We start from the raw sequence: 26554 nt of genomic DNA, 5'->3' as shown, positions 1-26554 counted from the left end.
AGTCATCTAGATATACCATGCAGCAGCTCCAGGGAACATCAGCCTGGCTCGAATGTGGCTGTCCATTGCAGAGCCAGAACAGAAGCACTGTGAGCTGACAGAGACCATGGCTGATAAAGATAGCGGTCTTGGGGCATGCTTGGGCGTCAGCTCCACCTGCCAGTAGTCGCTGTGTAGAACAAGGGACAAGGGCTAAACCAGCGAGACCCGGCGATGCAGTCAAGGGCGTCCTTGTCACGTGGCAGCGAGTAGGAGTCTGCGGGTGACTTGAGGAGGTGGTAGTCAATGTAAAAACACCAGGTGCCATCTCTCTTCTTGACCAGGACAGCAGGCGGGGTCCAGGGACTGCTGCTGGGTTTGATGTTGATGTTGGACCAGGTTGGTGTGTGTGCACTCCTCGTCCCTGGCTGCAAAGATGTTGGTGAACCTCTTGCAGCACTTTCGTGGAGGACGCCACAGCTGGCCTCCAACTGGCGGTGGCAATGCAGGGGACCCCTAGACTGGCAGTATCGATGGGGTAGCCCCTCTAGTCGGCAGTGGTGGTGTGGAGAGCTTATGGCCCAACGGTTCTTCTATGCCAGCAGCATGGAGTGCCACGCATTTAGTGCCTAGAAGTAGCCTGGCTTGAGACTCATCCAGCCCGGCGGACCTGGTGCCTTACACAAGGAGACTGCAGGACATGATCTGCTCATTCAGGGCTGCTGCCAGGGACCCAGGTGCACTTAGACCTGGATGTGCTCCTAGAGTCGCTAAACCTGCAAACCCTCAGACAAATGCTAGGAGCACCAGCTCTTCTTCCTTGAAGGTGGGGCAGCCTTGTTGAAGGTGGGGTAGCCATCCTATGCATACGGGCGACATCTTTGGCGCTGTCTGTGAAGATCTTCTGGATGAACCGGCCCTGCAATGCACCTTTAGTAGCTGGCCAGATGGCCTGCTGATTGGAGATCGGTTAGGACCTGCAGTGCTTTGCCCATTAGAGCAAGAGCGACCTGCAACTCCATATCTGATCAGGCGTTTAACCAGGATACTAGCTGGACCTGGATGAGGTACATCTTAAGTGGGCTGAGCTCAGCCTCAGCTTCAGGGTGTGGGCTCCCAGGTGAGCTGTGGTGGTCCTCTCAGCTCCCAGCACGGATGCCTCCCCTGTCCACTGGTGCGTCTGGTCCATGGTCTTGCTGGGGCTGCTGCGTCAACCCTGGGTCCTGGCAGGGCTGCAGTGCCTGCGACCTGCTGCTTCCTTGATGACCCGGGTCGTCGTCGGGTGGAGACACGACCAGGCTTAGCCTCATCAAGGCTCTTGGAATATAGCTTTTTGGCCGCACTCTGCCCTATTCAGTCCCCCCAGGATTTCGCGGGCCTTTTTTGTGATAGTTGCGGCCTAAAACTACTGATTTCGCGGGGGCTTTTCCAAAAAGTTGCAGAGAAAATTGCTGTGTTTTTAGGTGTCTATTGCGATGAAATTGCGGGAGCAAGTGAAAGTTGCGATAAAAAGTTGCATATTTCCCTCTTTGTAATTAAAATTGAGTTATTTGCTGACAAATAAATAATTAATAAACAAACATTCTCTAAACAACCAAACCGTTGAGAAATGGTCCTAAATAACCTTACCAACATGCCAAACAAAGGATTACCAGTACTACAAAAATGTAGCATAATAGGCTGTTCTGCCCTCTGCTTATTTAGGTCAGAAAATGTATATTGTTTGTATTGTTGTTATGGAAACGAACACAGGACTTTTACTTTGACATCATTCAAATGTTCGTCTCGTGGGAATGGCAACAGCTGTAAGACAGTTATCTAGAAACATTGCTAGTTATGCTACGTTATGCTAAACACGTAGGGGGAACAGTACATAGGATTTTCTTATCCACAACGAAGTGAACCTGTTGCAATTACAAAAGGACCACAAGTAAGACTGAATAAAATGTTATGAATATCTCAGCTTACACATAAAACTGTGTTTAATTTCGATGCCTTGTGTAGCTATTCTCATTGTTAACAATGGATTAGAACTCTGCTAGTGTTTGCACCGTGTCTGCAGGGCAGGAGAAAGTTGTGGGAGACGACAATTATTTGTCAAAATTTGCGGGAAAGTTGCGGTGATGTGTTAAAATTGCTACGTTGCGCTGAATTTGCGGGTAATCGCTGAATTCGCGTGAATTGGCGCGATCGTGTCATCGCGAAATCCTGGAGGGTCTGCCTATTGCAGCTGGTTGATGAGTTATTCGATTCTTTGTAGCAAAGTCATCCTTGGCTGACACCAACATGGTGGTTTCTTCTAAGAAAACGGGATTGAGCGTCACTGAGAAGACAGTTGGCAGGTCTAGCTTTGACATAACAAAGACAGTGCTGTTGCATATAATGGTAGGCCATTGGTTACTTTTAGTGTTGCCAACTTAGTGACTTTGTCGCTAGATTGAGTGCCATTTTTACCTGCCCTAGTGATTAGCCGTATTGGTAACCCCCAAATTTTCTTGTTGAGGAACAGAAAAAAACACATCATCATCACGTTATCTTGCGACATTTAGTGCCATTTCAGAGAGACAATTGTGACTGTTGGAAACAGTGATTTCATTTTCCACTACACACGCACAGGAGATTTTAATTGCTTCAAACTTATATTCTGAGTGGGGGTTTTGAAAGTGGGGGCGCATCTTTGTGCTGGGGATGCTAAGCAAGACAGTAGCCCAGAGTCTATGAACTTCTATGGCTGTTAGACCCCGTATGAATTCATCAGAATATGTAGCATAGTTGACTTGTGATTGTGTTTGAGTTTGACCGGTATAGTTATGTTTAGACGATGTGTTTTTGTATGTTTTGTGTAAAAAAATCCATCTTTGCAACTATTATACATAAGGCTACAACATTAGATACTGTAGCTATGGCTAGGTCTATTATACTAGTCACTATTGTACATGTGTGGTAATCAAAATATAGGCCATACATGATTAGGCCTACTTATAGGCTATCTGAATTCATATGCATTACATCGTTTGATTAATGTTTGTTTCCACAGTGATTTGGAATTCACATGATGCAATAATGAAACTGTTAACTAAACTTAAACCTACAAAACCCAGCTCACAAAATGCGCTGCAGCCTTTGTCGGGGTCACCACATCATTGCAATCATTATTATCTCAACAAAGATCGAACATGAAGGGGTATTGATTATTCATCACATGGCCCGAGAATTGGTTCACTGCAATGCTTCTCAATATCGAACAAAATATTTAACTGGCCAGAGCAAAGAATCATAACAAGGGGAAGTGAAAACCCACATCACTAGTGGTTGTGTTCCTATGTGAGAGCAGTTCACATGTCAAATCCCATAGACTGGATTAAAAAAAGTACTACGAAGCCATATCAGTGTTTAAAAGCCATATCAGTTTTTTAAAGAAGGTATATTCTGACTTCTTATAAAATGTTGAAATGACTCCTTTCATTTCATAAACGGACTACAACTCAGGTCACGTGCCTGCGTACTGTAGGAAATGCCTTGTCCAAAGGTTAGCCCTGACACCACCTGCCCATGCGGTATTCATGTTATGCTTTTACAAAAACATTCAGCCAGCCCAGCAATACAAATCAGCATTTTGATTAGCTTGGTGAGGTGCGCAAACTGGTGACGTCAACATATTTATTGTATCCGATCCAATTACTTTCCCTACCTATAGAGTGAGTCCTCATGACTTACATACACACTCATTTGGCCTGTGCCCTTTACCTAGGAAGTAGCCTATGTATTTACACAGAAAAGAACCAAATACATTTTGGAACCATTTTTTTATGAATAATGACTACCAGGCGCATTGTACAAGCAAGCATTTTTTATTTCAGAATTATTTTGCATTATTTAATTATTTTATGATATGTTATGATTTTCTTGGGGCAACTGGTTGCTGCTGTGTTTTTCATCTTGAGCTCTGTAGCGTCCCACTTTAACTTTCATCACACTTTAAAAAGCCATCTTGGTGAAAATTAGTTACTGTATTGAGTTTATATTAGAGAGCAAAGAGACAGAAGGAAAGTAAGTAGAGTTGTTTTAGTATCTCAGGTTTAGTTCTAGGATCCCAACAGCTGGTATAGAAATGCCAAGGAACGTCTCCAAACCACACAGAACAATCAAGAACAAGATATATACTATATATACTATTTTCAATAAAATTGAATATGCCTAATCAGCTTGAGTCTCTACATGCCACCACACATGAACCAAAATCTCCCTTTGTGTCACAGCGCTGAGGATGTGGTGGTCAAACTTACGGGCAGTCAGTTGACAATGGACCACCTGGAGGAGAGTGGCTTCAATGAGCCCATCATGGTACTAAAGAAAGATGGCCTGGGGATATCCATGCCTGCCCCCACATTCTACGTCAGTGATGTCGAAAACTATGTCGGTAAGGAGACTGCTCTCTTTCTCAGAACTTCTTTTCTCTCTCTCTCGCTCTCTCTCTCTCTCTCTCTCTCTCTCTCTCTCTCTCTCTCTCTCTATTTCTCTCTCATGCTGTCTCCCATGTGTGTCACCTCTGCCATGTCAAGACTAGAGGCCTTGACAGGCAGCGTTTTTCAAAAAAAGCAAATATTAATTGCGATTTTGTTTGCAAAAGAAGAATGACGTAGCCCTCTTCCTAAATTACAACTTTCAAAAGTATGCAAATGTCAGACTGCCCTTGCCCTTACAAAAAATATGAGTTTTCAAAAAATATGAGTATTTTTAAATGGTCAAGCTTGACATTCCTTGTTTAACTTTCCACTTTTTTAAAGAAAGATTAAAAGTATGCCTTGAGACAATTTTATTGTTTTGGCGCTATATAAATACAATTAAAATGAAAAGCCTGCATTTGTGACTTGAATCTGCTTAATGTAGTATTTCAACCTGTAGAGGGCGCCAGCTGATCATTTACCAGACCCATGAGCGACTTACCACCCTGGGTCCTCCATAGAATTTCTTCAACTTGTAATAATGGCTGCAAACACCCCAGTTGGTCCTGTGATAAATATTAAGTCAGTTGTCCATCTTTGTCTCTTATATTTAAAATATGTGACTCTCTACTCTGTCCTCTTGTTATAGATGAGTATATGTGAAACATGGATGTATAGGTCATCTTTGGATGATATTTGATCTCTCTTTATTCTGCTTTCCATGTAGGCCCAGATGTCCCTGTGGATGTGATCGATGTCCCCAAACAGACTGACGGCAAAATGAAGCTTAAGGAGTTTGTCGATTACTACTATAGCACAAACCGAAAGAAAGTACTGAATGTTATCAACCTGGAATTTTCAGACACAAGGTAGAGTTCTAAATGCTGACATTACACATCATAAAGTTCCTCTATGTTTAATATTATAGGATACCTGAACTAATTACTTTGATACTGTGATTTGTTTATGCACAGTTTAAAATGAAAAAACCTTGACATGCCCACATTAATGATATAAAATGGTAGGAATATGCCCCCAAATATGGTGTTTTTTTTCTGTCAAAGGATGGATAGCATTGTGGAGAGCCCGGCGATTGTTCGAAAGCTGTCCTGGGTAGAGAACTACTGGCCAGACGACGCTTTGCTTGGGAAGCCCAAAGTCACCAAATACTGCCTGATCTGCGTGAAGGACAGCTACACAGACTTCCACATCGAGAACGGAGGGGCCTCTGTCTGGTACCACGTGCTAAAGGTAATCCCATGCAGGATAATTAAATAATGACCCACTCATGGACCAGATACTTTGTTCTCTGTTTCAGAGCTGAAATGGAATGCTGTTCCAGAGCCCTTGACTGCCTGCATGAACTCTTGGGACGAATGTTACTGTCTGCCACTTGTTTCGCATGCTTCCCTGATGTTTGAGTAGCTTTGATGTACGAGGAGGTCGAAGAGTCGAGGATGACAGCTTGATTTGTAAACACACTCTCTTTCCTGTTTCTCCCTCCCCCCCATCCTCAGGGAGAGAAGATCTTCTTCCTGATCAAGCCCACCTCGGCCAACCTCTCCCTCTACGAGCGTTGGCGGTCCTCATCCAATCACAGTGAGATGTTCTTCGCCGACCAGGTGGACAAGTGCTACAAGTGCACGCTCAAGCAGGGTCAAACTCTCTTCATTCCGTCAGGTGAGAGGCCAGACAGCTCATGCCTTGGATTTCATTTCCATCTATTAATACAGCAGACCCCTTTATCCAAAGTGACTAATGGTAGACTACAGTTACACATTCTGGGCAGTAAGAGGTTAGTAAAGAGACCGTAGGGAGAGCATGAATATGTCCCTGGGTATTGAATGATGATGTCGTGTTGGTGCCACCTTGATCTAGCAGTCCAGCTACAGGAACACAGGGGCGAGCCTCTTAATATTACTCAGGGTGGCTCCAGAACTAGGATCCCTGTCCTGCTGGTCCACTGGTCCTGAAGGCACTACTAGTGCTAAAGACATGCCTGCTTATGTTGCTCTGTGCTGTACTGTAATGGGCTTAGGATAAATGTGCCTATTAGACGAGGAAATGAAATGTTCAAATTTCAATGTTTTAACAGATTTATTTTGGGGCTTGGTGGAAGGTAAGGGAAATAGCCCTGGAACGACTTCATCATGATTTTACAACTGTGTTTACAGTGTTCGCTCTTTCCCTCCCACTGACTTGTCTTCTTTTTTTATATATATATATTTATTTTTGGGCTTTTTGCCTTTAATCAGACAGGATAATGAAGGTTTGACAGGAAATGAGCAGGAGAGAAGAGGTGGGGAGTGGGAAATGGCCACGGGCTCGGACTCGAACCCGGGTCCCCGTGGGCGTACAAGCCTGTTTATGGTTGGGGCTGCTGCTTGTGCCACAGCTTGTGCCACAGCTCCCCCTCTTGACATCTGTTTTAACCTTTAAAAAAAAAAAAAAAAATCATTTTTCATCCGTCCCTCAGGGTGGATCAATGCAATACTGACTCCTGTGGACTGCCTGGCCTTCTCTGGGCACTTTGTCCACAACCTGAGCGTGGAGATGCAGATGAGGTGGGTTAAGTGTGTGTCATTGTGTGTGTGTGTGTGTGTGTGTGTGTCAGACTCAGCATGTCAGGACAGGTCAAGACGTCCCTCTAAGAATTCAAGTACTCAAGTCAATCATCAGCCATGTTCTCTGTACACGTCCAGTGCTAGATTCAGTTCAGTTCTCCACACAGTTTGATAAAAATGTTGTGTCCTCCGATTTCTGCGGTGTGGTGTTACACATCAATGTAACAAAACTATTTGGCTTAGATTTTTAGATTACATTCTTGTCTTTTCACAATTCAAAATGGCTTTTTTTGTTGCTATTAGAACCTTCAGGACAAACGATTTGGGCTTTAGCTTTCTGTGTTTATGACAATTTTGCTGTCAGTGGTATGTAGCTGGTCCTCTCCTTAGCATGTTTATTTGGCACGCTGTATAATTTAAAGGCAGCTTGCATTTGTGGGGGGAACAGTCTTTGCGCTTGGCAGTAGACGCAGTTTACATTCTTGCTAAGTGCCCAGAGGTCAGTGCTGCTGCAGTCTTCCTTAGGCCTGCCTGGGTTGGACTTACGGAGCGAGAGCCATTGCACTTTAAGTAAATATCTGGTTACAGTCCAGTCAAAAAAAAAAAAAAAAAACTTTTAGGCCTTGTTTCGTCAAATGTGGCTTGGCTCATCAGTGGCAAAAATCACTTTGTTCACAAACAGTGCAGTTTCATTCATTTGTGTGTTAACCCCCCCCCCCCAAAAAAAAAACCCACACACAAACACATTCATACAAATTTAAAAAAGACAATCACACACATGCATTCATGTGTACAGTACACACGCAGGCACACACACAAATGCAAACAAAAACCTAATCTGAGTGTGTGTGTCTTTGGCAGGGCGTATGAGGTGGAGAAGAGGCTGAAAGTAGCCAGCCTTACTCCCTTCTCAAACTACGAGACGGCCTGTTGGTACGTGGGACGACACTTCTTGGAGCGATTCAAAGGTGAGCCACCATGCTACACACCCTTGTCTTGCACTTTGTTAAACGACACTAAGATCAGTCATACATGTGGACTAACTGTGTGAAACGGAACTAAGATCAGTCTTCCATCAGCAGCTTCCCTGCTTGTTCTGCAGCACGCTTCCATCTGTCGTGCAGATAACAAGTAGTCGTCCACAGAGATCTGAAAAACTTCGGGTTTGAGTTCAAATACCTCTCTTTCTTTTGCTTTATCTCATCAAACTCTATATCCCTCTCTCACAGTCAAGTCTCTCTCTCTCTCTCTCTCTCTCTCTCTCTCTCTCTTGCGTGCTCCTGGCAAAAGGTCTGCCACGCAGATGAACAGCTGGATGCTTCAATATTATTTCAGTCATTAGATGGGGGCATCGGCAAGTTCACAGATGATTAGCTTCAAAAGACTGGGCCCATGCAAAATCACTTGCTCCATTACAGGCCCCGTGTTTAAACTCGCTTCATCTGGCCTCAGACTATCTGTTTATATTTCCATTCTTCTTGTTGCCTCATTTTGCCAGATTGCAATTGCGCACGTTCACACACACACACACACACACACACACAAACACACACACACACACACACACACACACACACACACACACACACACACACACACACACAGCAATAGTTGAGGCCTTACCTCTCTCTCTCTCATCTAAGGCTAAGAGAGGGATACCACACAACACAGTCGTTTGTGTGTGTGTGTGTGTGTGTGTGTGTGTGTGTGTGTGTGTGTTTGTGTGTGTGTGTGTTTTGTGTCTTTGTGTATGTATGTGCGTGTGTGTGTGTCTGTGTGTTTGTGTGAATATTTGTGTGCGTCTCAGTACAGGTATACATGCTGTCACACTGCTCAAAAGCCTAATTGGCTCTGAGCCAAGTAACCCACTTACCTTTTATCCATTCTTTCTTTCCCTTTCTTTCTCTATTTCACTTTCTCGCTCTGTATCTGTCTTTCATTCTTTCTTTCTTTTTTAGACTGCCTTCATGTTATTAATTTAACTGTTGTGTATGGTGCATTTACTGTAGTGTGTGTGTGTCCAGTCCAGTGCAATCAACGTTTAGGCATGCTTTTATGAATGGTTGTTTCTTATTTAGTTTTTTTTGTTCCAAACAACTGAAATGAATTTAGTGACCTAATTAGATGACACAATGACTGTCTTAACTTATTTAACAGTAAATTATGAGGTTCCAGCTGTCATGATTTTCGGATTTTACAAATGTGGACATGGTACCCCAAATCGTTCCGTTGACATCATGTTATGTATGCGTGCCATAACAGATGAGTTTGTGGACGTTAGCTAGCCAATGAGAGAATGGAAAAAGAGCACTCTTTTCATTTAAAAAAAGGAGGTTTTAGCTTGTCCAACACAGAAGAACCTTGAAAGATTCCCTTTGATGAAGGGATCGTCGTAGAACACTAGCCTGTCAGCTAATTTGAGCTGTCAGCTCTGTCGAACCTTGGCAGGCTACAGAGACAAGCAAATGTTCTAATGAGGAACTCTTCTTTTTTTTTTTTTTGTAAATATGTTTATTGGTTTTCCTTTTTTAAAGTGTTCCTTTATAAAAAAAAAGATTTGTGAACTTTGCTGAGAAGCACATTAACGCTGTGGCTACACCAGACGCCTAAATTTTGCTTTGCGGACTCGGTGTGAACGCAGCAGAGTTCGAAACCGTTGAAAGCAATGAGAGTGGCTACACCAGACGCTGAAATGGAATGTACCACGCCGACACTTCCGCGCGGAAAATTAAGAAATAGACTGGTCTCTATTTTTCTTATTTTCCGCGAGGTTTGCGTGGGCCTTTTTACATAGAGTATGGTAATAAATCAATGAAATGTACGACAGTGTAGAAGATATATAAGTAGACAGTGTAAGTAGATAGAAAGCAAGTAAGATAGTTGTCAGTGTTCAAAAATTAATGACTTTATAGAAATTAATGAACTTGAAAAACGAGGACAGCTTTACGACCACAGGGAGGTTAACGTTAACATAACTTGCTTTTAGGCTATAGGCTACAGCAGGGGTATTCAATTAGAAACCCAAAAGGTCCACTCGCCAAATATCCGTTGAGTCCAGGGTCCGGAACAGTGACGGTCATAATCTAAAAACATAACTCCAACAAACACTTTCAAACTTTTCACCAAAGGTGATGTGGTCTGGCCTTATTTGTGTGAAAGGTGACACTTTTTTGTGGTTTAAACTTGTGCATAAAAGGTGTGAGGGCCAGGCAGAGGCACTGAGGTAAATGTGCATTAGTGTGTGGGCTCCTGTATTTGTTTTTCACCATATTTATGGTTGAAAAGGGAGACTCACAACACTATCTTGTTGTGTGTCTGATCTAACAATTACACTGCTTGTTGCTTGGTATGATGATTGCAGATGGTTTCTGGCCCTAACCTCAGAGTTCTGATGGTAATTTTGTTCGAAGTGTGCATGCTTTGTTTCATAGTGACGAATCACGTTACCACTTTTGACAAGGAAACCCGTCTTGTTGCAGGTTAAACACATCGGGTTTGTGCTCCAAACAGGCAGTACAAATGCATACTTGTCAGTCCACTCTTTCTTAATTTGCGATTTTTGGAATCAATTTTTCCGTTTTTGTCGGGTTTAGAGCACGCCATGATTTTAATTTACTGAGAAACACATACCGTTCACAAAGCGATCTGCCCGCGTTGTTACCAGTGACACACACAACCTGCGTGACCCACAGAGCTCGCGGCCAACATTGAAGGAGTGAGTTGTCATAGTGATGTTGCTATTACAGCTCCTGATTGGACCTCTGGAGTGGACACGGGAAGATAGAAACCACACCGATTAGAAAAAAATATATATCGCGAAATCACGCACCAATGAAAACTCGCTTGGATCATGATTCATTTAGATTCATTTAGAATGTTGATTTTGGCTTCGGTCCGAATTTTATTCCGTTTGGGTCCGGATCCGGACCGCGGTCCGCCTATTGAGTACCCCTGGGCTACAGCAAACATACTTAACCAGCCATATCTTTGAAGTGGGAGGTGAAAACCCTAACTATTTCATTTGTAACTAGTTAGTTTGTAGGGCTGACTGAGTTGAGACATGTAGGCTACAGTTGATACCAGACATCCCAAATCTCCTGGAATCTAGCGCATAACAGAGAGGGAGAAGGATCTAGAGACTGTGCGTGAGGCAGCGTGTGTGCCTCAAATAAAAGCAGTTAACATAAATAGGATAGTTTTAGCAGCATATAATAAATAGTACAAGTAATCCAAATATTTAAACATAATTAAAGGCACCCAGTGCAACTTTATAGGCTTGAGACTCGAAAAATAAACATTCAATTTCTAGTCTTTTTTACACATAGTAAGTTTCAATAACTCCATACCATTACATATCGACATTCAAGGAACCAAGATGAGACGTCGTTGTGTGGTGAGAACTGATAGAAATTGTACATAACAACAATCGCCGGTGGGGAGAGGCCATTTTTCCATTGACTGGAATCCTACTTTATTTATTGGTGGCACCAATAAATAAAGATTTGGGGGGAAAATGGCGGCGATTGTTGTTGTTTACGATTTTCTATCAGTTCTCACCACACAACGACGTCTCATCTTTGCTCCTTGAATGTCGATATGTAATGGTATGGAGTTATTGAAACTTACTACGTGTAGAAAAGAGTAGAAATTGAATGTTTATTTTTAAGCCTCGAAAGTTGCGCTGGGTGCCTTTAACAAAGAATTGCATAGGGCTATAGCCTATAGAATGATATTATGCAATCATAAAACGTGATTTTTAGAGCCAAGATGAGATGTCGTTGTGTGGTGAGAACTGATAGAAATTGTACACAACAACAATCGCCGGTGGGGAGAGGCCATTTTTCCATTGACTGGAATCCTGCTTTATTTATTGGTGGCACCAATAAATAAAGATTTGGGGGGAAAATGGCGGCGATTGTTGTTGTTTACGATTTTCTATCAGTTCTCACCACACAACGACGTCTCATCTTTGCTCCTTGAATGTCGATATGTAATGGTATGGAGTTATTGAAACTTACTACGTGTAAAAAAGAGTAGAAATTGAATGTTTATTTTTAAGCCTCGAAAGTTGAACTGGGTGCCTTTAACAAAGAATTGCATAGGGCTATAGCCTATAGAATGATATTATGCAATCATAAAACGTGATTTTTAGAGCCAAGATGAGATGTCGTTGTGTGGTGAGAACTGATAGAAATTGTGCACAACAACAATCGCCGGTGGGGAGAGGCCATTTTTCCATTGACTGGAATCCTGCTTTATTTATTGGTGGCACCAATAAATAAAGATTTGGGGGGAAAATGGCGGCGATTGTTGTTGTTTACGATTTTCTATCAGTTCTCACCACACAACGACGTCTCATCTTTGCTCCTTGAATGTCGATATGTAATGGTATGGAGTTATTGAAACTTACTACGTGTAGAAAAGAGTAGAAATTGAATGTTTATTTTTAAGCCTCGAAAGTTGCGCTGGGTGCCTTTAACAAAGAATTGCATAGGGCTATAGCCTATAGAATGATATTATGCAATCATAAAACGTGATTTTTAGAGCCAAGATGAGATGTCGTTGTGTGGTGAGAACTGATAGAAATTGTACACAACAACAATCGCCGGTGGGGAGAGGCCATTTTTCCATTGACTGGAATCCTGCTTTATTTATTGGTGGCACCAATAAATAAAGATTTGGGGGGAAAATGGCGGCGATTGTTGTTGTTTACGATTTTCTATCAGTTCTCACCACACAACGACGTCTCATCTTTGCTCCTTGAATGTCGATATGTAATGGTATGGAGTTATTGAAACTTACTACGTGTAAAAAAGAGTAGAAATTGAATGTTTATTTTTAAGCCTCGAAAGTTGAACTGGGTGCCTTTAACAAAGAATTGCATAGGGCTATAGCCTATAGAATGATATTATGCAATCATAAAACGTGATTTTTAGAGCCAAGATGAGATGTCGTTGTGTGGTGAGAACTGATAGAAATTGTGCACAACAACAATCGCCGGTGGGGAGAGGCCATTTTTCCATTGACTGGAATCCTGCTTTATTTATTGGTGGCACCAATAAATAAAGATTTGGGGGGAAAATGGCGGCGATTGTTGTTGTTTACGATTTTCTATCAGTTCTCACCACACAACGACGTCTCATCTTTGCTCCTTGAATGTCGATATGTAATGGTATGGAGTTATTGAAACTTACTACGTGTAAAAAAGAGTAGAAATTGAATGTTTATTTTTAAGCCTCGAAAGTTGCACTGGGTGCCTTTAACAAAGAATTGCATAGGGCTATAGCCTATAGAATGATATTATGCAATCATAAAACGTGATTTTTAGTTTGCACCTGCATAACGTCCTCTTTGATCCCGGGAAACTTGAGCACCTGCATCTACCGGTCGGAGATATTGGCGAAAGTTTTTTTTTACCTAGCCTACCTAAGAGATTGATTTGATCGTGTCCCTTCTACAACCTCATCAACAAACGCAACTTACATCATTGCAAACGTTAAACTGTGCACTATATAAATCTACATATTCCATGCTATCATGCCATGCAGGTAGCGAAACGCGTGAGGTGGCCAGCGGGGTTCAGTTGAGACACAATCAACTGTACCCGCGATCAGCAGGTTAGAAGTCAAAGTTAGACAACAATCAAAGCAAATGAAAATCACATGTTATATTTTTGATATTAGACCTGTCCTTTTAATGGGTGTCTTTTCAAACATGAAAGTAATAAAAATGATTTATCTTGGGGTCTAAATAAGCAAGGTGGGAGATCGGGTAGCCTACAGTTGATAGGCCTACAACTTGATTGTGATATAGCCTATGCTACCTCATAGTAGAAATTAAAAAGGCATGCAGTGTATGTATATATGAATGTGTATGTGTGACTGTTGGCTAGCCATGTTTTGTAGCCTGTATGGATTTATGCTTGTGCTTTATTTTGTCCAGTTGTCTTTTAAAAGAAAGTTGAATTTGTAATGCTTGGTCAGTCACCATCAATGGGTTTAAATGGGTGTCTCAACTGTACACCACACGAGACAAAATCGCACTTCATGTTTATGAGCTAATTATGAATACATTTAATACGTTATGGATATTATTGATTGATAATATTTTAGTATACAATCAAAGGAAATACGTTTTTATTCTCTGGAGGATTAGAAGTAGCCTAAGGCAAGTGCCTTCCGTCTATTCACTGCAGGCACTGCAAGTTTCAAATGGTTTATGTCCGTTGATGTTTGTTTGGTTACCAAGTCTGCCATAAATTTAACGTTACATGAATCTTGTTTGAATAACGGGTTTCTGTAGACTTCATACTTAACCATGTTACTCTGATCCAGATGAAGGGATATGGAGGAACTTTGATTGATAAAATAAGTAAACAAAGACAGCAAAACCGATATTGGTTTCATTTTTAACGCATCCGGTGTAGCCGGTTAAATAAAATATCCGCTCCGTGAACGTTCTATTTCCGCACGGCAAAATGTCCTCGTCTGGTGTAGCCTAAGCGTAAGGGTGTCATTTCGATGACCTGATAAACCATCAGTGAATACCTGTTACATTGAGCCACTTTTTACCTACTCATAGCCGAATGTGTTGGGTGGTGTGTGAATGGGGAGGGTAGTGTAATGTTAAGCACTGTTAAAGGTTGATGTCATTTCTCTGCTCCTCATTTGGCAGGTTTACACAAGACAAATAAGCAGCCAGCTCCCTACTTGGTACACGGTGCCAAAATCATCAATGGAGCCTTCAGGTCGTGGACTAAAAAACAGGTAACCTCATCGTAGCAGAGGGAGACGAAAGTGGAAAAACATATCTTTCATTAGTGGCGTGTGGGTGTAGGTATGTATGTCTGCGTGTCTGTGTTAGCTGGCTGATTGACAGTTGCCCCTGGTGATTGCAGGCCCTCCTGGAACACGAGGATGAACTTCCAGAGAACATGAAGCCAACACAGCTCATTAAAGACCTTGCCAAAGAGATTCGGATTTGTGAGGTGAGAAGTGCCTCATAGGAGTTACTCAAGGTTTCCCTCATAAACACGGTTGGCCAGCGTCAACCTCGCCATTTTCTGCTTTGGCCCACCAACAGAACATTTGCACAGGATTGAAAGCCTGTTATTGCAGCTGTATGAACCAGACATTACAGTTTACCCTTATCAATGTGTAATGATGATGGACCCATAAAGTATTTTCACAGTGGCAAAACTGCTCAAAAATGTTTTAAAATGAAAGGTGATGTGTGTGTATATGGTTTGGGTGGCACCGGGTGACATTTTAGTTGTCCTTAAAATTGATGCTGAGGATGTGTGTCTCTATTTTTCGGGTTCCCTTTTCTCCGTCCTGGTCTCTCTCTATAGAATGCATCTAAAGCCATAAAGTCAGAACCCAGCAGCACCAAGCTTCCAGCCGAGGAACCACCCTCAGCCCCTCCGGAGCCTGAGGACCCTGAGTCCCCCGCCCACGACGCCACCCCCCCACGGGATAAACCAGCCAGGAAGAAAGCCACCAGGCCCCCCAAGCCTCCCAAGATGCCCAAGGCGCCCAAACCCCCCAAGGTGCCCAAGGTGAAGGAGGCGGCCAAGAAGAAGGGGAAGAAAGCCAAAGATGGCGGCCCCCCTGCCAAACCTTCCAGCCTGGCAGCACTCGAGTCCCATGCCAAGGACATTCTCAGTAAGATGGACCAGCCCAAGAAAGGCAAGGTAAGCTGGTCCCCAGCCTATGGCTTACAATTGGTCTCAGACATGGTGATGTCTTCCCCTGTGTTTTGTAAGTGGTGGTTAGGTGAGAAAAAATATAGTTTTCAGCGCATTCAACATTTGGACCTGTGACCCTCACACATTGGTCCTTTGCAAAAAATCTCCACATATCGTCGATTCGGCAATCTGTAGGTGTTCTTACACAGAATCGCATTTCTACACTGTTGACGGTAAATGATCGAAGTTGTGCACAACTTAAAAAGAATGAGCGGTATTACTGGTATCTCTCGTTATTTTCCAAGGCTGCAAAGAGCGTAATGAGTCCGGTGGAGAGAGAACCGAACAAGCAGAACGACGTGGAGAAGTTCGAAATGCGAGAACACAAGAACAAAACAGAGGCCAAGTGGAAATACAAGGTAAGGGTTAGCATTAGCATTTACATCGCTATTAGCTGACGAGCGTGATGAAGAATCTCACCAGGCCAACGGCATAATGACACTTTAATGTAAAAATAGATTAGAGATAGATTGCCCCTTTGACGTGGTTGCAAATAGTATCAATCTAATACAAGTCACTTGAAAAGAAACAATGAAATTAAGACAACCGTGGCATGGAGAATACTAGGAGAATTGTCCAAAAGTGATTAACACATTTGAGATCAAAGCAATCAGCAAAATAACTGTGTGGCTCAGTCAATATTTCTGCCTGAGGTTCATCAAAGCAGCCCCTCTACCAGTACCCTTTACCCACTTGGTTTCCCTAATGCCGTTAGGCTATGTCATATCCATGGCATGCAGCATAAGTATTTACATATGCCTCTGTCTTTTTTAACTGAAGAAATAAGCATGTTGTGTCATTACTGCTGGATAACATAGAATGGCCTGCGTAGAAAAGCTTAATTTCGGTGAACGGAAGACATTAGAAGGCTCTAGTTTCACGGAAAACTCAATGCCAAGCGGCCCTGGAATGTTTGTAGTCGCTCCAAGGATCCTGATCCAAGTGCTCCCTTTGCTGCTCCCCAAACACTTGCAGATGGAGAGCGGGAATCTCGGCTCGATGTTCACCAAGGTCGTCCACAGCCACTTCTTTGCTCTCTCACTCTTGATCGCTGTAGACATGGCCAGAGTGGCTCAGCTTGAAATCTGTGTAGTGCGAAAAGCGGATTGAGGCGTTAAGATGCGTAAAGTTCCTGAACCAATTATGTGTGTCCGTTTAGAACTAAAGTGGCTTTGTGTATAAAGTGTTTAACACAACAACCAAAAAAAAAAACGTGCATCAAGCTGACGTGTACAAATGCATAATTCCTTGTAGTGCTTAAGTGTATCCATTACTAGTGAAATTTGCAATTTAAAGCTGTCTTTTATCATCAGTCATGTTTGACTATTTATCATTTAAATGGTGAGTGCAACATGCATTACGTTTGGCCTGCTTTTTATCGCTCTGTACAGCTCTCTGGCAAGCTTGATTTGATCTCATTAAAACTGATTGCAATTGAGGATGTATTGCGAGTTGGAATCCGTCTGCCTCATTGATTTCCCATTACTCATGCTGACTGCGCTGCTAGCTGGTTTTTGTATTTCTTTTCATTTTAACAGAACAGCAAGCCAGACTCCTTATTGAAAATGGAAGAGGAGCACAAATTTGAAAAGTCGACCCTAGGACACAAAGACAGCAAGTTCAGTTTCTCAATGTCCAACAAGAGACTGCTGGGGTGGGTTTAAGAACATAGCCATAAGAGATTTTTACATTACAAACATTTACATCTGATGAGGTTTAATTATTTGCACTGTTAATACAAAGAAACAGTACACACATTCTCTAAGATCCTGTTCTTTTCATTCTAGCTCAAAGACTCTAAAACCACAGACAAACTCCAGTGTGTTCGGATCGTTACAAAACCTGAAGGAAGATAAAAACAAGCCTGTGAGAGACGAGTACGAGTATGTGTCAGACGAGGGCGAGCTGAAGATCGATGAGTTCCCCATCAGGAGAAAAAAGAATGCGGTGAAGAGGGATTTGTCATGTAAGTACCACTGAAACAAAGAGGTGGAGCATCTGAGCCAAGAGCCACCAACCCCCTCAGAATTGTTTAATTTATGGTTGACATGATGGAGACTTTGAGAAGTTAATGTGAATTGCCATAATGAGAATGAAAGACTGATGCACTTCACCAGAGCCATCACCATCTGTACTTGTTAGATTAAGAACAGATACAACCTGTAAGATGTAAGACGTAAGACTCAATGCTTGCACATGTAAAATATTCACGGTTTCCTTTTTTTTTTTTTTTGCAGTTTTATCGAACATCAAAGAACCCATTCAGCCTTCCAAAAAGCCAAAGCTGCAGCCGACGGCTCTAAAGGTAAAAAAAACACTCTATTAATGACTCTAATGTTCCTCAGGACCCTCCGACTCAAAGCAAAACCCTCTGAATTTGTACGCTGCAATAGAGCTAGCGTCCATAACCCCCATCACAGTCCACTATTTATTGACCCTGGTGTGCATAAAGAGGCTGATAAATGATTAATTCCGAGAAACCAGCTCCACAACAGAATGGACTGATCCATGGGCATCGTTAATGAGTTCCTCATGGGTGCGTTTAAAGCCCCTAGTCACAAGCACCAGTGAGGATCGAATTTGCCGGCGATCCGTGGCGTTCCCAGCTAGAGCAGCTGATGGGCTGGGCCTGCCGTAATTCTCCCGTAATGTTCGCGCTTAGAACAACACACAGCGCGGATCAAAGGCAGAGAAGGCTGCCAGTGTTGAGCCAGACGCCACCGCAAGCCTGATGAAGGGAATAGCTACAGTGTGAATCAAGAGAGAGTGAGAAAAGCGAACCACACCAGATGCCCCCTTTTGTTTGTTTGAACGGAGGGTCATCGAAGGCCAGAAAACGACCTTAAGTTTGGTTTTTAACGACCGCACTGAAACCATTCTTCGCCTGTTCCTACCACCTCACTGCAGCCCATCTTAACCGCATTTCAGGTCATTACGTTGAAACACTGAGACTGCATTAGCTTCAACATTTTTTCCTAAATGAGGCCAGCAGAAACTCTGTTCTCCTCTCGTCAAAAACTATTGATCAGTTGCAAATGTGAAACATGGCGTCTGCACAGTGTGATTGTGTTTTTTGTTGAAATGAATGGGCATCTTTGAGAGGCATTCCCAAACCTCAGCTCTGCTTTTCTGAAAAGTACAATTCTTTAGTTTTTCTCTCTTTACTTTCTGTCAATTCAGAATGGTGACTCATCAGACGAAGAGTCGCTTCACATAGACACGGAAGTTAAGCCAGAGGTCAAAGGCCGTAACTCAAAGGTCAAGAAGAAAGGTGGAAATGCGGCTGGGATTCTGGACCTGCTGCAGGCAAGCAAGCAAGTGGCCGGCATCGACTACAGCACAAACAGGTAGAACGGCCGTGCCCCAGCGTCACTGTTTGTCTTTATTACACACCGCCATCGTCTAATCACGGCATCAGAGCACATAAGAGATCCACGTCATCTTTAGAGCCGGTCCAACTAACCAACTAACTAGCTTACTAGCATGGTCATCAATCCCTGGAACTATAAAATAATCCTGGGAAACATTGTCAGGGAATTCTGCTCTGGCTCAAGAGTACGTAGTTAGGGTGTAGTGCGGATGTCACTGCACCACGTATCACTGCGGAAAAAAAGACTGCACTAGCTTTGTTCTCTCGGTCGTCGTGATCAATATGTTGACTTCATAAAAGTCTGCTTCTTTTCATAGTTTGGAAGTAGACGGATACATTCTGAAATATATCTACAACATCAGTTAAAACAACAGAAGACCGGTGGGGATCTGGTGGCTCATGTGTAATGTGGCGTTACTCAGGATTTATAGGCTTTAGTTTGCGTACTGATGAATTTACCTGGCTGGTTAACTTTGGAACCAAAACATAGCATTTGTCGTAGCTTAATTATTTTTTTCATGTGGGCACCGCCATAAACAGTACCATGTGGAGCTATTTACGTGACGTGCATAGAGACTCAACCACTGGAAAAGGTAATAGTTTACACAGATCCTGTCAGCAGTTTACATATAGAGCCAGTGTTTGTTTGATCCCCCTCCACGATTAATTTGTCAAATGCAAGTTTGCCTTGAGCCATTCCTCTTCATTGTGCTGTGTGCTGTTTTGGTCAGTTTTTGATGGTCTATTTCCACTGTGCTGAAAGCTGCAAATTAGCAACAATGTGAGGAAAGCACAGGGAAAACACAGCTAAAATATGTTAATTTCTCAAATTATTTTTCGTGCGTTTCAAAACTGACATATGACGCCAGGTCTACGGGGAAAGGAAATGACTTTGGTCAATTATAACCCCATTAAGCATCCACTTTTCCCATTGTTCCAGCTCACTGGTTAATGACTTAATAGGTGGTAATCTGGACAAGCTAAATCCGTGGTTTCTTCTCTGGAGGCAGATGTTGAACGCTACCCTTCTCCAGATCATGTTCATAATATGATGGCCTAATAAGTAGAGCAAGCCTCAATTATTCTTTAAAGGGCCGACCATAAATAGAATTGGAAGTTATCATAACATACTCACCAGTTATGTCATAGTATCCAAGAAAAAGGCACTCTGTAATTGGTACGGAGGTAGAATCCTTAAGGGAAATATTACACGATCAGACCTCTTGTCTACTCCTAAGATAATAAGGCAATAAGGCATTGGTACTGGGTAGCACAGGAGACGTCTGTGAGTAACTAGTAAATCGGTTCTGAATAGCGGATGTTATGGTAATGTTAATGGATAATATTTGGCAGGTAAGTTTATTCCTGTGTGAACTGTTGTAGTTTGGTGGAAGGTAATACTTAATAGATTTATTGTGTTAAAGTGTTTGATTTCAATAGAGCTGATTTTTGTTGACCATAGACAATGTTTACTTGATAAGGTATTTCTAAGTTTCAAAAAGTGTCATACCATGCTTCTGGTCCATGCCATGCTGTATGACTGGAAGCATGTTTAAATTCTTCCAGTATCAGACACAGATACAGTAGATGTCAAAAGATACCATGACAGCCTGCGGCACGCTTTTTTACAAATATCACATATTTCGACAACGGCTTATTACATTTACTCAGGAGCAATTTCTTAGCTGTCTGTTTCGCTTTGTGCAGCGCACGCAATTGTAAGTCCTGATTGCGGTCTTCGTAATACTTTATGACTGCACAGCTGTCATAAATATTACTGTCAAAAACCTCTTCACAGTGTGAGGTCACCCAAACCGGCCGTCATGGCTGCTTATGACATCACTTATGTCATCCTGATGGTATGCATGGTTTGACTAGAGTCAATATTTATACATAAATACGGGTCAGATTGTAGCCATTAGCGTCGTGGCGTCACTGGTTGTCTATCACTGGACTGGTAATGTAATTTGTTGAGAATTCAGCTAAATCCAAATAGTTGCTGATGCTGGAACGGCTCAGGGCCAGAGGCGGCCCAGAGCCAGCGGCTGTGTGGGTCCTTCCCTTAGCTTTGTGGCTTGGTTGAGTGTCAGTCTTCCTCTCTCTGCTGCTAGCGCTATCCACGCTGCTGTGCACCCCCCCTCCACCCCCACCCCCCTCCCTTGCCCCAAGACGTTCCGCTTCCAACCTGCGTGCTTTAAATCCCAGCCGCTCTCTGCTTGCTGTGCATTATGGTGCTTCTCCCACTTAAAGACCACAAAAAAAAGAACAGTAGAAAATCATCAACAACACTCGATCTCTTCCCCATTCGTCACTGACACTTTGGAAGTAATGTTATGTGTGTTGTGTATTTCTTATTGATGGACTTACAGTCAGCCACCTGCATCCCCCAGCACACAGGAAGCCATTCAGGGCATGTTGTCCATGGCTAACCTGCCGTCCTCAGTCTCCTGTCTGACACCGTCCTGGAGCAACAGCCAGTCTAAGGGTAACTCGCAGGCCTCAAAGAAGACAAGTGCCAGCAGTGGTGGCGGCGGCAACAACAGCAAGAAGCCAGGCAAGCGGCCACCCAAGAAGACTCGCAAGAGCAGCAGCGTGGACAGCCCCGACATGTTCGACGACGACCAAGACCACCTGGAAGCATGCTTCAAGGACTCTGACTACGGTAAGGGGCACGGGGTGTTAGATCATCGGAAAAGGGCTTTGATTATGATAAGGGGCATGAAAGTTACACGGCAGACAATGGTAAAACTGTTGTCCTGCTCGCCATATCCTTTGAGGAATGTCATGTGTTACACCGGTATTGGTAAAATTGCTTAATTTTGTATTTATTTTTTGGGAATATGTCATGGAAAATTGAACGAGAAGCACAGTTCGCGTGATCCTTCACCCTTTGCAAACAGGCCCCTGTTATCTGTTGTTGCTGTTAACGGTCTGCACAGTCCGGTCCGCTCACAGGAAGTGCAATAGGCTCAGATGGTATGTGCGTGAGGCAGCTTGTGACGCACGCTCCCCAGGTGCTGTTAAAAGAGCAGGTCAACCCCAGCGTTACCTTCACGCTGTATCAACAGTTTGATTAGCAGCTTTCTGATTCTGGCCAGGAAGTCGTAATTACAGGGTGAGTGACAGTGGTTGTGTTTACTTCTGGGCAGGAGAAGTCTCCACTCGCCTGCCTTTGACTCCTTCCAGTCGGTCCCCGCTTCCAGCTACATGCGCTTTGTGAACCTCTTCCAAAAACAGCAAGGCTATTAGGAGCCTGTTAATAAGTCATTAGGCCGAGCTTTAAACTGTTGTTTTAAATGCTTTTTGATCTGATACACCAATTAGTCATAAGTGGCACGCACATTCCCACCCAGAGGCCACATGTATCTGGTTTATCAAAAGAGAAAAACTAAAATCGGGCACTCTCGATTGGATTCCTTTCTCATCTGATTTGTAAACAAGACGTTTTTTTTTTTTTTACTGATCATTCAAGCATCGGTAAATGCATTTTGTGTCTCGAAAAATCGACGGCCATGCAAGCTCGGTGTGTGTGTGTGTGTGTGTGTGTGTGTGTCCATGTCCATGTGTGTGTGTGTCCATGTGTGTGTGTGTGTGTGTGTGTGTCTGTGTGTGTGTGCCTATGCGTGTGTTAGTATATGTGTGTGTGTATGTGTATGTGTACGTGTACGTGTGTGTGTGTATGTGTGTGTGTGTGTGTGTGTGTGTGTGTGTGTGTGTGTGTGTGTGTGTGTGTGTGTGTGTGTGTGTGTGTGAGGACTGAACCAGATGTCCAGCAGCTGTATCCCACACATGTCTGCTCATATCATTCTATCTCTAAAGCCAAAGTAAACAGTAACACAATAGAAGTTGGTAATTTCTGCTTGATACCTCAGACCAGTTTGAAAAATAGTTAAGCGAAAAGCAGTAATGTTGTCTCTTTTAGGGTTTTTTTCAGTCCTGATTCCTGAAATGATTTTCAGCTCTTCGTGTTGAATGATAACATTCACCCAGTACATGTCATTACACACTTTAAAGGCATGGTTCTACTTATTTCAGTCTATCCTTCTCTGGAATCTGAGGAGGACAACCCTATCTTCAAATCACGATCGAAGAAGAGGAAAAACTCTGACGACACTCCGTACAGCCCCACAGGTAAAGCAAGTCTTCTCCGTTAACCTCCGTCAGGTTTGGAGCGCTTAAAGCCTCAGACTCCCAAAGGCGGAATGTTCGTGATGGGATAGGATGTGGTGGATTTCTGGAATGACATCATAGCCCCTAGCTGTAAACCTCCTGTCAGTCATCCATACCGAGGTTTGAACCATTGCACACGTTCAGCCCGTCGGGGGCAGCAGGTGACATGGTAGTGTAAACATCAACAGCACTGTACAGTTTTGAAATGCTTGTCACATAGATTACATGCTGCCTTAGTGCATGTTGTGTCTTTAACGTGGGACATACATACATCTCTCTGTTCCTGTTTTCTCTCTCCCTCTCTCTCTGTTACTGTCTTCCCTCATTCTCTCTTGCTCACTGTGTCTCTCTCTTGCTCACTGTGTCTCTCCCTTGCTCTCTCCTCAGCTCGGGTCGGCCCGTCTGTTCCCCGTCAGGAGAGGCCTGCTCGTGAGGGGGCACGGGTGGCATCCATAGAGACAGGCCTGGCAGCAGCCGCTGCCAAGCTCTCCCATCAGGTAAATGCAGCCACATTCATCATTGAGCTATCATTCCCTCTCTCTCTGTGTACTGTTCTGTCATTCTCTCTTTTTTAATTATCATTTTTTCTTCTCCTGTAAACTTTTCTTTTCACTATCTTTTCTTTCTTGTACTGTTTCTATTCACTATGTTATTTTTTTCTTCCAGGTATCTCCTCTTGCGCTCTCTCTCTCTCTCTGTCTCTCTCTTTCACCAAATTTCCATCAGTAGTTCTGTCTGACCCTAGACACATATAGAGTTGTTATATATACATTGTTTGTTTATACCAGTCACACAGCATCGTTTCATGTGCTAGTTGACACTCGTCACTGACGAAACCCCTGTCCGTGTCCTCTTCCCCCCGGCCCGCCTCTCAGGAAGAGCAGCAGAAGAACAAGAAGAAGAAAAAGACCAACAGCAGGAAGAAGGCGCCGGTGCCGCTCCCGGTGGTCGAGGAGGCCCTCAAACACTCTCAGGACAGCAGCTCCCCGGAGCCCGCCCTGGACTTGCAGGAGGGCCTCCTGGCTGACCATGAGTACAGTACGGGCGCCGGGGCGGGCAAGGCGGTGCCGGGCGGTCCGCAGCCCATGGCGCCGGGCGTCTTCCTCAGCCAGAGGAGACCCTCCACCTCCTCGTCCTCGCAGAACAACAGCAGCACGGCGCCCGCGGGGGCAAAAGGGGAACGAGCCGCGGCTGGAGCGGGAGCAGCCGATGCCAAAGGTGGGTAGTGGTGATGCCTGTCCCGGCTGTGAGTCGGTGGAACAAGAGTGTGTGTTCACCTTATGACTCCCCTTAGTGCTCAGCATTACAGTTACAGTACGCATGTACACTGTAGAACTAGGACTGAGAAGGATGACTTGCATTCGTATTTGAAGAGATCGTTTCCTAATCAGTACCAAGATAGAAGAAGGTACCCAGTGTAGAACTTGGACACCACAAGGTGTCACTGTAGATTAAAACTAGTGAAACATTGGCATTTTCCCCAAAAAATAACTTCAGTAAGTGCACTAGGCTTCAACTGCACACATAATTTGTTTTGGTGCTAAATTCAGACTTACACAGAGTGAATACACTGCTTGCTCTGATTCTGTTACACCTTCACAGGAGTGTGTAGTTTCAGATAGTACATATGCGATGGGACACATCTGAACAAAAGTATGTCAAGGTTTCATTACTCGAGCACATTGGATTCATAAAACTGAACCATTTTTCTAGAGGCTAGCAGTCTGAGGGGATGAAGTGTTAACTATGAATAATGAATGTCACTTTGCATCAAAGGAAAAAATCATGTTTTGGTACTCATCATCAAGCTTACGCAACACATGAGCAAACAATAACAGATAATTATTGTGTCATTCTTCAAAATTACGTGTTTTATATCTTTGACAGAGGATGGTTTTTAGTTCAGATGAAAATTACAGTATGAATCCCACACTTCAATCCAAATTCTTCACAGATGTATAGCTTAAATATAAATAAAATATAATGTTATTTGTTTTGTGTCATAATAATGTTGTCACAATTATGTATTTTGTTTTCATCTCCTATTCAGCCAAGCGGCTAAAGAAAGGAATGGCAACCGCCAAACAGAGACTGGGAAAGATCCTAAAGATCCACCGGAATGGGAAACTCCTTCTGTAGCCAGGGACAGCGGTGGCAGGGCTTGGATATATTTCCTCATGTAATGGACCCATGGATTGGCCTCTCCCAACCCAGCCCAACCTACCCCTCTCTAACCTATACTCCCTCTCCTAATTCTCACCCTGACCCCCCCCCTCTCCAGCACTCCCACCCCACCTGTCAAAGAGAGGACTGGACGGCCTGACCCAAGGGGGAGAGAAGCCAACTACAACATTTTCGATTTCTAAGAAGAACATTAGCTCAAACAAAAAAAATAGGCTTTTGCCTCAACATTATACTTTATAACTTTCAGATATGGAAAAAGTGTACAGAATACCTGCTATTAATATTTTTTAAGGAAGATTTTTTGTCTCATTTTACTACAGCTGTCATTTTATCAGGGGTTGCTCGAGACATAAGGAAAATTTACATATAGCAGTCATTCCAAGATATAGAAAGTATCCCTTGCATGTGATCCGGTTTGCATGTATGCATTTGTTTTGGGTTGGGGTGGGAGGGACGTGTGTGTTGAGTGTGTGTGTGTGTGGGGGGGGGGTGTTGTTGTCACTGGGAATTCATTCCTGTTTTGTTGGATCAGGCTTATCATCACTAGATTGATATATAAACCGGTGAGGAACCTAAAGGCATTTGATAGGAGGCATGTCTCCCTCGCGGTTCTGTACAGCCAAACACTCTCACTTGTACCCTTTACCTTGCCACAGAGGAAGGCAACTGGTGTAATATCTGCTTCCTTCATGGTTGGCTTCTAGTTTTTTTTCAGTTGTGATTTTCTCTTTTCTTTTTTTTTGTTACCTTTTCTGCTAAGCACTATCACTGATACTATTTATTGATCTAATATAATTGTACATGTCATAGGTATTCTACGGAAAAAAAGAGGCACTTACAGAACATCTAGGAAGCACAAAAAATGAAGTCATGTTTGTTAGTCATGGTAAATGTCTTTTTTTGTTTCAGACAACGCAGAAATAGGCTGAAGAGGAAAACAATAGCCTGCCACTGTCCATTTGCAGCTTGTTTTGTTCACATGAGTTTTTTACATTTTTTTTTTATTGAACCACATTTTCATTCAACTGAAATGGCGCCGCATTCATTTTATAGTGAACATATCTTTGCATGATAGGAATTTTTTTTTTAGTTTTCA

General features: G+C 43.2%; 1 protein-coding gene across 3 annotated transcripts in view; it reads left to right on the top strand.

Annotated features, from left to right (window-relative positions):
* The window catches only part of phf2 (PHD finger protein 2), a 34043-nt gene extending 8177 nt beyond the window's left edge, over window positions 1–25866 (top strand). The window contains exons 5-23 of one of the 3 annotated variants that reach the window (XM_080845470.1): window positions 4239–4399; window positions 5152–5293; window positions 5489–5675; window positions 5942–6104; window positions 6901–6988; window positions 7850–7956; window positions 14663–14754; window positions 14886–14975; window positions 15339–15680; window positions 15980–16093; window positions 17273–17388; window positions 17522–17700; window positions 17972–18039; window positions 18915–19081; window positions 21495–21766; window positions 23140–23235; window positions 23662–23771; window positions 24150–24492; window positions 25325–25866. In XM_080845470.1, the coding sequence (XP_080701596.1) occupies window positions 4239–4399; window positions 5152–5293; window positions 5489–5675; window positions 5942–6104; window positions 6901–6988; window positions 7850–7956; window positions 14663–14754; window positions 14886–14975; window positions 15339–15680; window positions 15980–16093; window positions 17273–17388; window positions 17522–17700; window positions 17972–18039; window positions 18915–19081; window positions 21495–21766; window positions 23140–23235; window positions 23662–23771; window positions 24150–24492; window positions 25325–25413 (2926 nt within the window). In that variant the 3' untranslated portion in view covers window positions 25414–25866. Of the gene's footprint in view, window positions 1–4238; window positions 4400–5151; window positions 5294–5488; window positions 5676–5941; window positions 6105–6900; window positions 6989–7849; window positions 7957–14662; window positions 14755–14885; window positions 14976–15338; window positions 15681–15979; window positions 16094–17272; window positions 17389–17521; window positions 17701–17971; window positions 18040–18914; window positions 19082–21473; window positions 21767–23139; window positions 23236–23661; window positions 23772–24149; window positions 24493–25324 lie in introns of all 3 variants that reach the window. The other 2 variants (XM_080845469.1, XM_080845471.1) reach the window with 2 other exon arrangements.
* The last annotated feature ends 688 nt before the right edge of the window (window positions 25867–26554 follow it).

This window comes from Sprattus sprattus (genome assembly GCF_963457725.1).
Source record: "Sprattus sprattus genome assembly, chromosome: 10".
Lineage (NCBI taxonomy): Eukaryota > Metazoa > Chordata > Actinopteri > Clupeiformes > Clupeidae > Sprattus > Sprattus sprattus.
This window is presented reverse-complemented; position numbering and strand designations above follow the sequence as displayed.